The sequence below is a fragment of the Eptesicus fuscus genome, chromosome 20 (genome assembly GCF_027574615.1).
Source record: "Eptesicus fuscus isolate TK198812 chromosome 20, DD_ASM_mEF_20220401, whole genome shotgun sequence".
Classification (NCBI taxonomy): domain Eukaryota; kingdom Metazoa; phylum Chordata; class Mammalia; order Chiroptera; family Vespertilionidae; genus Eptesicus; species Eptesicus fuscus.
In genome coordinates this window covers 39,510,830-39,523,522 of record NC_072492.1, presented here as the reverse complement: position 1 = coordinate 39,523,522, position 12,693 = coordinate 39,510,830, and the positions used below count along the sequence as shown (strand labels likewise).

Here is a 12,693-nt window from a genome sequence, read left to right as displayed (position 1 = left end):
TGATAAAGCAAGTATGAAAGCACAAATGCCCATATTCTTCTTCCTCTGCCTGGTGCTAAGAAAAGGTCTCTGCTCTGCGCCCTGATTTATTAGATCAATTTGGCGTGACGTCCGCTTTGTGAGGCTCTGGCTGCCCTAAACCTACAGAAATGCAGGTGCATTCAGCATCGTTCTCAGCGAAAGATCTGAAGGTGTAAAGCTGTATTTCCCCCTCCTGTCTAGGGAGTTTGCTTCTGAGCTCATTGAGGCCAAGACAGGTGCTGGCGGCCCGAAGGAGAGGCTCAGTTGTGTGAAGTAAATAGAATAATCAAAAATGTAGCTAATAGGATGACCTCCAGCCAGCTGGCTCAGCTACTCCGGGGAAATGAAGCTGACTGCTGAGAACTGGGAGGAAAGACTCCGCACAGGAGATGTGTCTCCAGGCGCCACTGAGGGGGCGTGAGCCCCACAGCAGCAGGATGCAGGAGGCTCAGGTAGGGAGCGGTCCCTCCCCCTCTTCCTCCAGAGCGTCTTGTCCCTGGGACCGTCCAACCATTTCAGCCCCCTGTGCCCTGTGACTAGAAGTAAAGTGCTGCTTAGGAAGCCAAAATTAAAGACTATGGGCTCGGTCAGTTAATATTTAATTTTAATAATACTTGTTATATTTGAACAGTCAGCAATGCACAAAGAAAATTATCTTCAGTGAATGTTTGCCCACAGTATGAACACATGCTGTAAATATGCAGTGGAGGCGGGGGGATTCACAGTAACAGAGCTAAAAAGAAAACCCTTCGTTATAAATTACACGAAGCATATAAAAATAGTTCTCTGAATGCATAGATTAAGACTTTAGACTCACCTACCAGCAACTGTGCAGTCTTCTTCTACGGCCATACACAGAGGTCACTGGACCACAGAGGACGTTATAGAAGAGACCGGTGTAGGGCCCACCTCTCACCTGAGACGCAGCCCCTGGCTCCCTCTGTAGGCCACCCCCCAGCCGGGGCCCCCACTGCTTCTGAATCTCGAACCGATCTGGATGGCTGGAATTTTAACCCCAGTGATTTAGACATGAATTAATACTGAATTTATTTCTTTCAGGACAGAACTAATCTTATCATTAAACTTCTCTTAAAGGAAAGGGGGAGAAAGGTTAGTATGTCTAGATAAACTAGCTTCTGATTGGTTGAAACACAAGGGAGGTTTCTTCTTTAAAGTACCTCAGAGAGAGGGAGTAATAAGTAACCTTTATTCTGCCATGCAAACACTGTACAAGGGTAAGTCGCCATCAGTAAGTGCTGAAATACATTAGGTCACTGAACAGTGACGCCGTGAAGCTGGCCTTGCAAACACCTCCACCTCAGCTCAGCACTGGGCAGCAGCAGGAGGCCGTCTCTTAGCACCGCATTCTCTTCCACTGACATCTGCACATCCTCTCTCCATCGAATAAAATTAACACAGTTAGGGAGTGAAGTTTCTTTGGAAACTATAGGCACTATGGGGAGAAAGCTGCTCAGGACAGCAGGGGTGCCCTCCACAGCTGGCGTCAAACCCCTGCTCTCCTGTCTATGTGCTCCTTCTCATTTCTGAGGCTAAGCTGTTTGCTTCCACAGACAGTGGCTTTTCTGTTCACATTGACACTGAAGGAAAGGAAAAGAATCCTTGAATGCATTCTTCTAAAAATTATTATGCCATGTTCAAGAGTTTAATCAGGTGTGTGTTTGTGGGGTGTTTTTTTTGTTTTTTCAGAACAAAGCCTGGTAGACTTACAATTGCCTTTTTGGGGGGTATTGGATTTGTGGGGGTTATAGGGGATCCCTAAGATAAAACAACTTGTTTACAAAAGCAACAGATTTCAGAATTGTGTAAAAATCCTAATAATTTCAAAATAATCTTTATCTTTTATACAAAAATAAATATGCTAACTCCTTTAGCTCATTTTCCTACAATAACCTTTAAAACAGCAACAGATTCAGTCTCAAAAAATTGCTTTTCATTTCTAGTGGAAAATGAAAGTAGAGAACATGGACAGGCAATGTTTGTGCTCTTCTCATATGGTGCAGTTAAACACGGAGATGGCAGGAATCACTTCAGTTAAAACAAAACAACAAAAAAAAGGCGGTTGCTCTTTTGGAAGGCATCAGAGAGCCCTCTAGTGACCACAAAGGGAAGTGAATGCAGAGGTGCTTGTCTAGGGATTGGCAATGGCAGACTGGAGACAGAGAAGGAGGCATGAGTGTTTACAAAGGGAAAAGTGGGGGAGGGGAAGCTCTTTTGGTTAACAGCATATTTACAATTAGGTAACTGTGTTCTTAAATACTTTTCACCTGAGTAACATTTATAAATATGTTATATGGAACCTCATAGCCACCAGCCACACTAAAACCCATCTGTCCAGCACCTGTTTTCCTCGAGTCAGTTCACATTTCAGGACAGTTGTGAGCATGCAACGCCACGCCGAGCGCATCCTGGCCCTTCAGGTGCACTGTCAACAGGAGTGGCTAGAAATAGGCTCCTCTCTCTCAGCATCTGCGGAGCGCTCTCTTACATGCTGCACGTCAAACCCACTGGATATAGAACCGCCGCTTCTGCCTCTCCAGACCACTTCTCCACTGTTCACAGCGTTGAGCAATAGGTTTATTGTGCACCAAGAGGCTTGGAAGAGTGGCACCACTGCTTTGAGGGTCAGGGGCTTCCTACCTGGGCAGGACAATGTCAGTGTGCTCTACTCAGTGGCACCTGCGGCCCTCCAGCATCCAAGGCATTGAGATCAATGGCTTGTCCTTGGCCCAGAGGTGACGCGCACTGTCACAATACTCGGTGATAGAAGTCCCTGCGGCATTAGTAAGTCAGTTTTGAAGCTCTCCTGTTGTAGCAAGGCCTTTCTGTCAGAGTGGATGCAGCATTTCTGAACAGAAAATTATTTTCACTTATCGTTAGAACCAGTTCCAGCTCTTGGAAATCTTGGAGTCGAGCAACATCTTTGTCCTAAAACAAAAATAGGTTAATCGGATTAAGAGGAGCCACTTGTCTCTTTATGTTTGGTGTGCTGTGTTGACTTGATATCGGCATCTTGGCTCATTTTAAAGCCTAATAGGAAAAAAAACAAAAACAAACCACCCTTTGGCAGGCTGTCAGTGACAGCGCAGGGCAGTCCCAGGCGGGAGCTGGGTCGGAGTGGTGGAAGCCCGTAGCAGCAGCTGCTCTAGGAGGAGCACACCTTGAAGGGAGAGGCAATGCAGGAATCCGTTTTACTCACGTGTTCTGATGGGTTTGCACTGTAATTTAACCTCATTCTGATGGTGCACTAAGATAAGCCTTAGAGAGCCACACAGAAACAACTGAATGAAAATGTGAATGGTACTTCAGAAAATTCTCTCTGGGATCCTACAACTTTCAAAAAGGCCACAAAACAACAACAACAACAAAAACCAAAAAGGCCAATGTCCCTATAGACCCAGTAGAGGGAAAGAAAGCTCAATGATTATATTTGGAAAACCACCCTTCTCTCCTTTTCTATTATCTTTTCATTTCCTCAACTATGACTCATATAACCAAGGAGGAAACTGGGTATTTTCCAAATGCAGAAGGCAACCAACCACTCATGCTTAACAGGCCTTTCCTTACCTTTCTTACCAGGGTGTTGGGCAACTTTCTGATCTTCTCCACTTGATCTGGATTAACACCCAGCTCACAGCAGCTCACTCGGAGCAATTCTTGGTAGGTGAGCTCCTGTCGGTCCAGTTCAATTTCAATGAAGTCGTTTTCTCGAAGAGATGGGTTTTGAATCCTCACCTTGAGTACCAGCTCTAGGAAAAAAAGAGGGAGAACTGTTAATGAATGGTTCTGGCATAATCAGCCTATGTAATTTAAGGTCTTTTCTAGAAGAAGCTTGTGCCACCCAATGAGGAAAAACTAGGCACCATCAGCGAGCGTTGCTCAAGCCCAACTCTGGCTCTGCTGAAAGTTTCCCGCACTGTCTTCCCTACACCTAAGACTGTGCGCTTCTCAAGTAGAAGGGGGCGTGGAGGGTGGTTGGGGAGAGGACAGCCATCACAACTGTATAGAGGATCATTTCTTTCTGCTGCTGGAACTAAGAAGGTAAAGGCTTAGGAATGGTTTGGGGAGTTAAACTACATGTAAGCAGGGAAGGAGAAGAGAGGGGAAAAGAAGGCACAGGCCAGATATGGTACGTGAATTACTCTAAAAAGATTTAACAATTGTGGATCTAAGGATCTTTATGAAATAGGAAATTCCTTGTATGAAGCTCAGTAAAAGGGCAAAAAGCTAATAAAATTACAGTGTAATTATGATTGGAGTCCAGTGCACCTGAGTAAGGGAGCCTTGGCTTTGGGAGTAAACGTCTTGCTGTACAAGAGAGTAAGGTAGTGGTCCAAGAAGGATGTGACACGTCCGAGGGACACGAGAACTGGCTCAAAGAAGCTCCCTAGGGCAAATGTGGCATAATTCGAACATCAAAGTAACGGTAATGGATTATAACCCAATGAATAGAAAAGAATCTGCGTTCATACTGATATAAATGGAGGAGAAAAGAAAGCCCTTCTTTACAGAATACCAACTAGGAAATAGAGAATGACAGGAAATCATAGTCTACAAAACAATTGGCCTGAACTCTTTAAAAATATTGAGGTCCAAAATGATAGAGAAAGGCTGAGGAAATGTTCCAGATTAAAAGAGACTAAACCAACATGATAACTAAATGTTATGGTGATCGGGGGCAGGGGGCAGAGGTGGAGGGAGTGAAGATGGCTATGAAGGGCATTGTTGAGATAATTGACAAAATTTAAATATGAACTATGGATTAGAGAACAGTATTCTATATCAAGGTTACATTTCCTAAATGTGATCATTGTGTTGTGTATAATTATGTAACAGACTATCCTTATTCTTAGGAAATACACACTTAAACAGTTGAGGGCAAAAGGGCAAAAGGCAAACAATCTGAGTAAAGAGAGTTCCTTATACTAGTGTTGCAGCTTTTCTGTAAATCTGTAATTATACTTAACCTAAATACATTCCACCCCCAAACCCAGAAGTAAAGCTCTAGAGCTCCGGATGCTGTCTGCCCGTTTGCAGAGGCGGCTGCTGACAAGGAGTTACCTTGCATATTAAATGGAAATGCTCCAGTGAAGAAAAACGGCTGGAATGCTGGCGCTGGTCCTGCATATGTCCCATTTTGAGGCTCCAGAGACACTGGTGGCTTGGACGGGACAGAAGAGAACAGTGATCGGCTCTGACTCACTGGTGGCTGACACACAGGTTTTGTGCTTTCTGGTGTTCTGAGTACAGCTGAGGGGGCAGACACATCCCCATTCTGAACCAGTGCCAAAGAGGTGTGGTCCCTCGGAAAGGCCCCCAGCACGGGAGGTTCCCCAGGGGGGAGCAATGCAGGGGAACTGTCTCCAGGGGGTGAGGCAGGGGGTGTGGAGGGGCCCCCATTCTGCAGCGGGGCCGAATCCTCTGCCACGGGGGTGTAGATAAAAGGGAAAGCTGGACTGGCCAAATAGTTGGGAACAAAGGGCAGGTCTGACTCCTTCTTCATCTGGGGGAGGTTGTCACCATCATCATCTTCTTCCACTTCAAAAGAAGAAAACACAGAACTTTCACATAGTCCTTCAAAAATTGGCAAGAAACGAGTGTCTTGTGAAATCTAGTGTGCTTTGGTATACGACAAAATACTATGGTCAGTGTTCAGTGCCTCTTCAAGTCAGAAGAAAAAGAATATTTCATTAGGTTTATGATGACCGTTTTTATCATCTTAAATTTTACAGATTAAAAAAACTTATAATGCCTACCTTTCCAGAAACAACATAGAATTACTATCTTGGCACAGTAATACGGTCTTTGCTTTTAGAAACAAACTAGTTGCTTGAATTGCATAAAGAATACAGCCAATAATACTACCAGTCTTAAATTAGTTTGACAAAGTCAAAAGCTGCCCCAGAACTCAGACTCACCTCCCATTATCTTTCTGATTTCTCTCCTTGATGTTAACTGGACTGGCATTTCTCCTTTTGTGGTAAGAATGTCTTTGTCGGCTCCTGACTTTAACAAGTACGAGACCACCTGACCATGATTGCGTTTACAGGCCCAGTGTAAACAGGTCCTGTCCCAAAAAAAAAAAAGGGGGGGGGAGAGTAATTTAAAAAGAAGAGAGGTGATTTGGGATTTCAAATTCTACAGGTTAGTAAATAAATATATGCAAGAGTTCAGCTAGGACCAGGAAACCAGGCTAGTAATCTCAACTTTTCTTTACAGAAAGCAGATGAGCAAAATATTTTGTATGCTTAAAATTTATTTTTAAATTTCATTTCTGGCCCTTGGGAGAAGCTGATTTGTCTTAGGAGCTTTAATTTCAATGGCTTCCAGAGGCTGACAGGCTGGCTGGCTGGCTAACTCTAATGGTATTGCTGAGTGTTAGTCTATCAGTATTGCTCATTAGATTGTCCCAATCTCTTTAAAATATATCTTTATATTGGCACATTCCTTTTTTAGGGACTACTGAAACTTGCTTCATATGCATCAATTATCACTTGAAGATTAAATATTATCAGGCAAATAACCATCTTGTATCTACAAGCTTGCTCTGCCACTAAAATTATTACTAGTAATACAGAATATTCTTGTCTGAGTCTTTTCCTCTTTTTCTTTCCTTCACACTCACAAAAAGAAGGGTTTCTAAATTTCTGTTTTTATTTTTTTTATTTTTAAATATATTTTTATTGATTTCAGAGAGGAAGGAAGAGGGAGAGAGAAACATCAATGATGAGAATCATTGATCAGTTGTCTCCTGCACGCCCCCTACTGGGAATCAAGCCCACAACCCAGGCATGTGCCCTTGACCGGAATTGAACCTGGGACCCTTCAGTCCGAAGGTCGACGCTCTATCCTCTGAGCCAAACCAGCCAGGGCTAAATTTCCATTTTTAAAAATGTTGGCTTCTCTTGTTCTCTCCAGAAGGCTACAAACACACCCTCATCTGCTTACACGTAAGGCACTGCACAGACTTTCATTCCTAAGGCATTTAAAAATGTACATCAACCACCAAAATTTCAAGAACTCTTATACCATACTAGACTCATTTAAGTAAAACTAATTCTTTAATATTGTACACATAGGGGTTATGTACACACTGAAGGGCTGTTATTTTAACACTGTATAGAAATATAATTGGCATGCCCGCAAAAACTCCATCTTAACAGAAATGAAAGGATTCAGAGCTACTAAATTCATCCCCAGTTGTCAAAGCTGAATGATATCAGGGAAGGAAAAGACTTTTTCCCACTGTTTTGAAATGTCCTCATTCATCAACTCTCTAACTGAACTGAGATAAATATCTTTAGCGCTTATAGGCAAATACAGGTATGGTAAAAAATAGAACACATGTTCAATAGTGAGAATTAGGTCACTCACCTGGGAAATATAATATCTAGAAAGTTCATTTGGTTGTAGGAAAAGCTAATTTTACCCTGGGTACCCTGATATTTATGACTTACAGAAAGCTAGCTTGTCTGTCTGGCTGGCTGGGAGCAACTCCACTGATGTGCCAGAGTGACATTCTACCATATTATTCACTAGAATTATTCAAGGGCCTTTAAGGTGCACTCTATGATGATATGACTACCAATTTAGGAAAAATAAGGGAAGAGCCCTAACCGGTTTGGTTCAGTGGAAAGAGCGTCAGCCTGCGGACTGAAGGGTCCCAGGTTCGATTCGGGTCAAGGGCATGTACCTTGGTTGTGGGCACATCCCCAGTAGGAGGTGTGCAGGAGGCAGCTGATCAATGTTTCTCTCTCATTGATGTTTCTAACTCTCTATCCCCCTCTCTTTCTCTCTGTAAAATAAATAAATAAGGGAAGAGTCTTGGTCTAGACTTCTACAACATAAGCTCCACGAAGACAAGGAAGGGTCTACTTAGACATACAAGTGCTTAATTAATATTTGCTGAATGAGTAAGTGAACCAAGAACAAGGTAGGTGTTGCTAGGAGGAGAAGGATCCAATGCATTCTGGGCAAACTGCAGCCAACAGTGTGTTTGTGTGTGGATGTCTGTAGCATAGGCTTGGAAAGTAAATAATTATAATAAGCGAGCACTCAAAAATGAATGGAGCATGATGAGAAAAATATGTTCCCTTTGGAAATAAATGCTCACTTGCTAGTAGTAAATCATGACAGACTTGCTCATGACAAGCTTGAGAGGAAGGAGGTAATGGACTGCCAGTGGGTCTGAGAGACTCTGGGACAAACCAACTCACTAAAGTAGCACCATGTCAAGTGGAGTTAGGTCAGCACGGCTCCCCCAGCCCTGTGCCCTAATCATCATCTACAGTCCAGGCCTGTGTGGCTCTGGGCAGTCATAACTCAGAGCCATTGCAACCAGGCAATCTTTTCAAATTCTTCCTGAGCCATTATACTTGTTCCTTAACGCCAAAGGATATGCATGACACTTAAATTATAGTCGATGTGGGAGTTCTATCTTTGAACCTCAACTCTCCAAGCTTTAAATTTGCAGTCAGAATATCCTATTAGTGCTGGGAAGTATTTCAGACCAGAGGCCCTGGGCATCATTCATCAGTGCTGAAATTGTGGGTACTGGGCAGCTAACAACTGAAAGCAGTAACCATTCTGCTAGAGAGTATTTGTTTGTTTGTTTAGGTAATCTTTATCCAGCACACTGCTTATAAAATAAACACAGATATAATGCTTTCCATGCTGGACATTGGTCTAAAAGCAATACAGATATTAACTTATTTAATCCTCTAAACAACCCACGAGTTAAGTACTATTATCAACGTTCCTTCCATATTACAGATGAAGAAACTGAGGCAGCCAGCAAATAAATAAGCAAAACAAACAGTATGCTTCCTATTATGAAGTGTTATAGGGACAATAAAGCAAGGTAAGGAATTAGGGGGTGCCAGAGGTAGGGGCGGGGCATAGTGCAATTTTAAATTGAGGAGCCAAGGAAAGGCTCACCAAGGTTATATCTAAGCTCAGACCTGAAGGAGGTGAAGAAGCAAAAGCATTTTGGATGGAAGGAAGGGAAAACACTAAGGACTTAAATCAGAGCTGTGCCTGATGTTTCAGGAAAAGCAAGGCCAAGGGAGCAGAATGAAGCAAGCAAGGGGCAAACGCAGAGATGAGGCATCGAGGCAGGGAGGCTCGGGGACAGGAGTAGAAGCTGTAGGACTCCGTGGGCTCTTAGAGTGAGATGGGAGCCATTAGAGGGTCCTGAGCAGAGTGAAATGATCCCAATTACGTTTAAGTTAGGATCCCTCTGACTTCCATGCTGAAGAAGACTGTCAGGGATCAGGGTAGAAGCAAGGGGACTAGTTAGAAGGCCACTGCAATGATCCGGGTACTAGAATGATGGCAGCTCTGTCTAGAGAGGTAGTGGTACAGCCAGTGAGAATCGGTCAGAATTCGCCGACTGACTGGCTGTGGGTGTGAGGGAAAGACCAGAAGCAAGGCTGGCACTGAGGGTTCTGGCCTGAGCACCTCAGACGCTGAGATGAGGACCCCGAGGAGCAGGCCTGGGGCAATTAGGGGATGAGAGCAGACCAGGAATTCAACCTTTGACATCCTGAGTTTGAGGCAGCTATTAGACATCTGTCCCAATAAATCTATGAGAAGCTTCTTCAGGTTACTTCAGATTCAACTTATATCAACTGAGCATTGTTAAAAAACAAAATTCAACTGAGTAAATTTGAAGATCTAATTGGCTCTATTAAATAATTCAGGATTGCCCTGGCCAGTTTGGTTCAGTGGATAGAGCGTCGGCCTGTGGACTGAAGGGTCCCGGGTTCTATTCTGGTCAAGGGCACATGCCCGGGTTGCAGACTCGATCCCCAGTGGGGGGGCATGCAGGAAGCAGCCAATCAATGATTTTCTCTTATCATTGATGTTTTCTCTCTCTCTCCCTCTCCGTTCCTCTCTGAAATCAATTTAAAAAATTTAAAAAATATAATTCAGGATTGAACAGCATCCCACCTAGCAAATAGAAGGGAGCTCTGAGAAGCTGTAAAAAAAAGGAAAGGTTTTAATAGGCAGAAACTGAGCAGGACAAGAAGGTTGCTGATGCAAGACAAAGAAGGATCATTGTTGTTTTTTTCAGACAAGTGCACTCTCTCTGGGAGCAGCAGGAGTCTTACTAGGTAGATGACCTCACTAGTGTTGATCAGGAAATTCCTAATCTGACTGATTAACAGTCACCTTTCTGGGAGGGGCTTAAACTGCAATAAAGTCTTGGTGTGCTGTCCTTGGGACCTTGGGCCTGTAGTTCCTTTTTTAAACAGCACCTGTTATGTGGCAGGCACTATGGTTAGGAAAGCAGGGTCTGGAGTCCGATGCTGGGTTCATTTCCTAGCTCCACTAGAGTACAATTTTATGACCGTGGGGAAATCACTTAACCTTTCTGGGCCTTCGTTTCCTGATCTGTAAAATGGAGAGAATAACAAAAGCTATGTCCCTGTGTGGTTGTGAATGACATAATACACGTTAAGCCCTTAGAACCTCGTGTGTGCTACCGAGCAAGCTCAGTAAATGTCAGCTACTTATATTATGCTTCATCTCGTTAGACGCTTACAACACTCTCCTGAAATACATAATTGGAAAACGAAGTGACTCCAATAAGTTCAACTAGCGGGGCGGGAAGGAAGAACCTGCAGGCAAGACCAGGCTCCTTCATCTGCACAACACTGCCTCCCAGTGCCGGAACAGGGATTCCCAGCTGGTGAACCGCTCAGCAAGGCTCAGAAAAGGCACGCACAGAACAGCAAGCTTGTTTGCAAACACTTTTAAACAAAGCATCTGTATCTGTTGTTTCCTGGCATTCTCGACAGCTACTCCGGCTTTTTTCTTTAAGGTAAGGAGGGAGATAGATTTGTGAGATAGATTGGGTCCTGGCTATCACATTAATAGTTGTGCGTCCTAGGGGCAAGTTATTCTCTGGGGCTGAACCCATCTCCAACGTCCCTTTCCTTTCAGTTCCAAATGTATGATTCCACTTTTAAAAGATAACATTTGCAAACTTACTTTAACTCTGAGCTAGCAAAATAGGCAGGATCAAATAAAAAAAAAAACAACTTAAGTTAAAATGTGAAGAGGGCAGAATAATAACACATTCAGTAACTTAACACTAAAATTTTGACCACCAGCACATCTTACTTAAAATGACTCCTTACTTCATCGGGAAGGACTTAATTGCAGGCAAGTATCTAAAGCCTTAGACCAAATTCTCTATTGGAAACTGTAACAGGAAAACAAAGCAAAACACTCTAAAGAATAAATGAATGAGTCTTCCCTCAGGCAGCAGCCATCACTGCTGCAGAGGAGCAACAGAGCAGAGCAGGGATGCAAGTGATTTTTTTTTTCTGCTCTTGAGAAAAGAAATCGTGCTAGTTTGTAAGGTTCATCTATGCTTTTTGCTGTACACGTGTGTTCTGCAGGAGCCCCTATGGCAAAACAATTCAACATTTGATTTGGGGTGAACTCCAAATTAGCGTGAGAACCACAGCCAGCACCGTTCAGGCCTAGAGAGTCGGGGGGGAGGGGAGGATGCGGAGGCGGCGGGGGCGCCAGGGGTGGGGTGGGCGCTGCCCCGGGGAGATCACGTGGGCCAGGATTTCGGCAGTCCGCGCTCCCGACTCCATCGGGCACGGGGGGCCAGGGCTGGCCTCCGGAGCGCACAACCTTGGGGGCCCCCGGGCGCCAGGCCACGCCTGAGCAGGCGTCGCCGAGGTCACGGGCGGCCGCCTCGCGGCCCCGCCCGCGGCGCTGACCCTGGTCTTCCCCCGCTCCCCACTTACCAGCCGTTGACCTCATTTTGGGAGTTCACATCCACCCCGCTCTCCACCAGTTTCTGCACCTCCCGAATGTCCCCCAAGGCCGCGGCCTCCCGCAGCCTCTCCTGCTGCTCCTTCTGCTCTAGGCCAGCGCTCATCTTCCCCGCGGCCCCAGGCCCCCGCTCGCCCGCCCGCCCCGGGCCCGTCAGCGCCGCCGCCACCGCGGCCCGCCCCCGGCCATGGGGAGAGAGCGCGGGGCCGGCCCGCCCTGCTCGCGCCGCCGCCCGCGCCCGGCCCGGGGCCTCGGCTCCCTCCCGCCGGCCGCCCGCCCGCCCGCCCGCCGCTCCCCTGCAGCTCCCGGCCCCGCGGGCCCAGTCGTCCGCCCCGGCCGCGCCTCCCGCCGGCCGGCTCCGGGGGACCCTATTCAGAGTGACAACGCTGACCCCGATCGCTTCCGTTCCGACCCCGGGTCCGGGCCGGGCCGCCTGTTTACGTAACTGCTGCACGGAATGATCTGCTGTGATTCATGCGCTATTTTTAGACCTCCCCACCCCACCTTCCAGGGAGGGGGACCGACGCACGGAAAGGGGGGGAATGCATGTTTGAGAGCCAGAAAAGCCTTATCCTCTGGCGCAGGCTGTTTACCGGGCATCACAAATAATTGGTGGGTGTGTTTTTCCCCCCCCTCCGGTTCGTTTGACTCTTTTTCCTTATTTGAGCCAACTCTTGCCCAGCAGGATGGGGAAATGGGCTGAAAACGATCCTGTTATTATATGCCCGTTACTGCAGAGACAGATTACACTGCTCTTTCTTCTTCTGACAGTGCTTGGACCACTTAGTTCGAATATTTATTTCAATTGCCCCGTGGTTTCACATCTCCTTTCTCCTAACAGGAATTTCTTCCTAACTT

General features: G+C 45.7%; 1 protein-coding gene across 2 annotated transcripts; it reads right to left on the bottom strand.

Moving 5' to 3' along the window:
* Positions 1-604: 604 nt before the first annotated feature.
* Positions 605-11,961, bottom strand: ANKRD40 (ankyrin repeat domain 40). Of its 2 annotated transcripts, none has more exons than XM_008153686.3 (5): positions 11,808-11,961; positions 5,958-6,106; positions 5,101-5,577; positions 3,607-3,788; positions 605-2,967 (listed from the first exon to the last, which is right to left on the bottom strand). In XM_008153686.3, exons 1-5 carry the CDS (start codon positions 11,939-11,941, stop codon positions 2,821-2,823), a joined length of 1,089 nt encoding a protein of 362 aa, XP_008151908.2. In that variant the 5' UTR covers positions 11,942-11,961; the 3' UTR covers positions 605-2,820. The 2 variants fall into 2 exon arrangements, with proteins under 2 accessions (XP_008151908.2, XP_054565550.1); XM_054709575.1 differs by having other exon boundaries at positions 3,616-3,788.
* Between the last annotated feature and the right edge of the window lie 732 nt (positions 11,962-12,693).

Coding starts and splice junctions, on each gene's coding strand:
- ANKRD40 (XM_008153686.3), bottom strand. CDS start 11,941: ATGAGCGCTGGCCTAGAGCAGAAGGAGCAGCAGGAGAGGCTGCGGGAG. Junction 6,107..11,807: donor CAAAATGAGGTCAACGGCTG/GTAAGTGGGGAG, acceptor TTTTTGGGACAG/GACCTGTTTACACTGGGCCT. Junction 3,789..5,100: donor ATTTCCATTTAATATGCAAG/GTAACTCCTTGT, acceptor TTTTTTTCCTAG/AGCTGGTACTCAAGGTGAGG.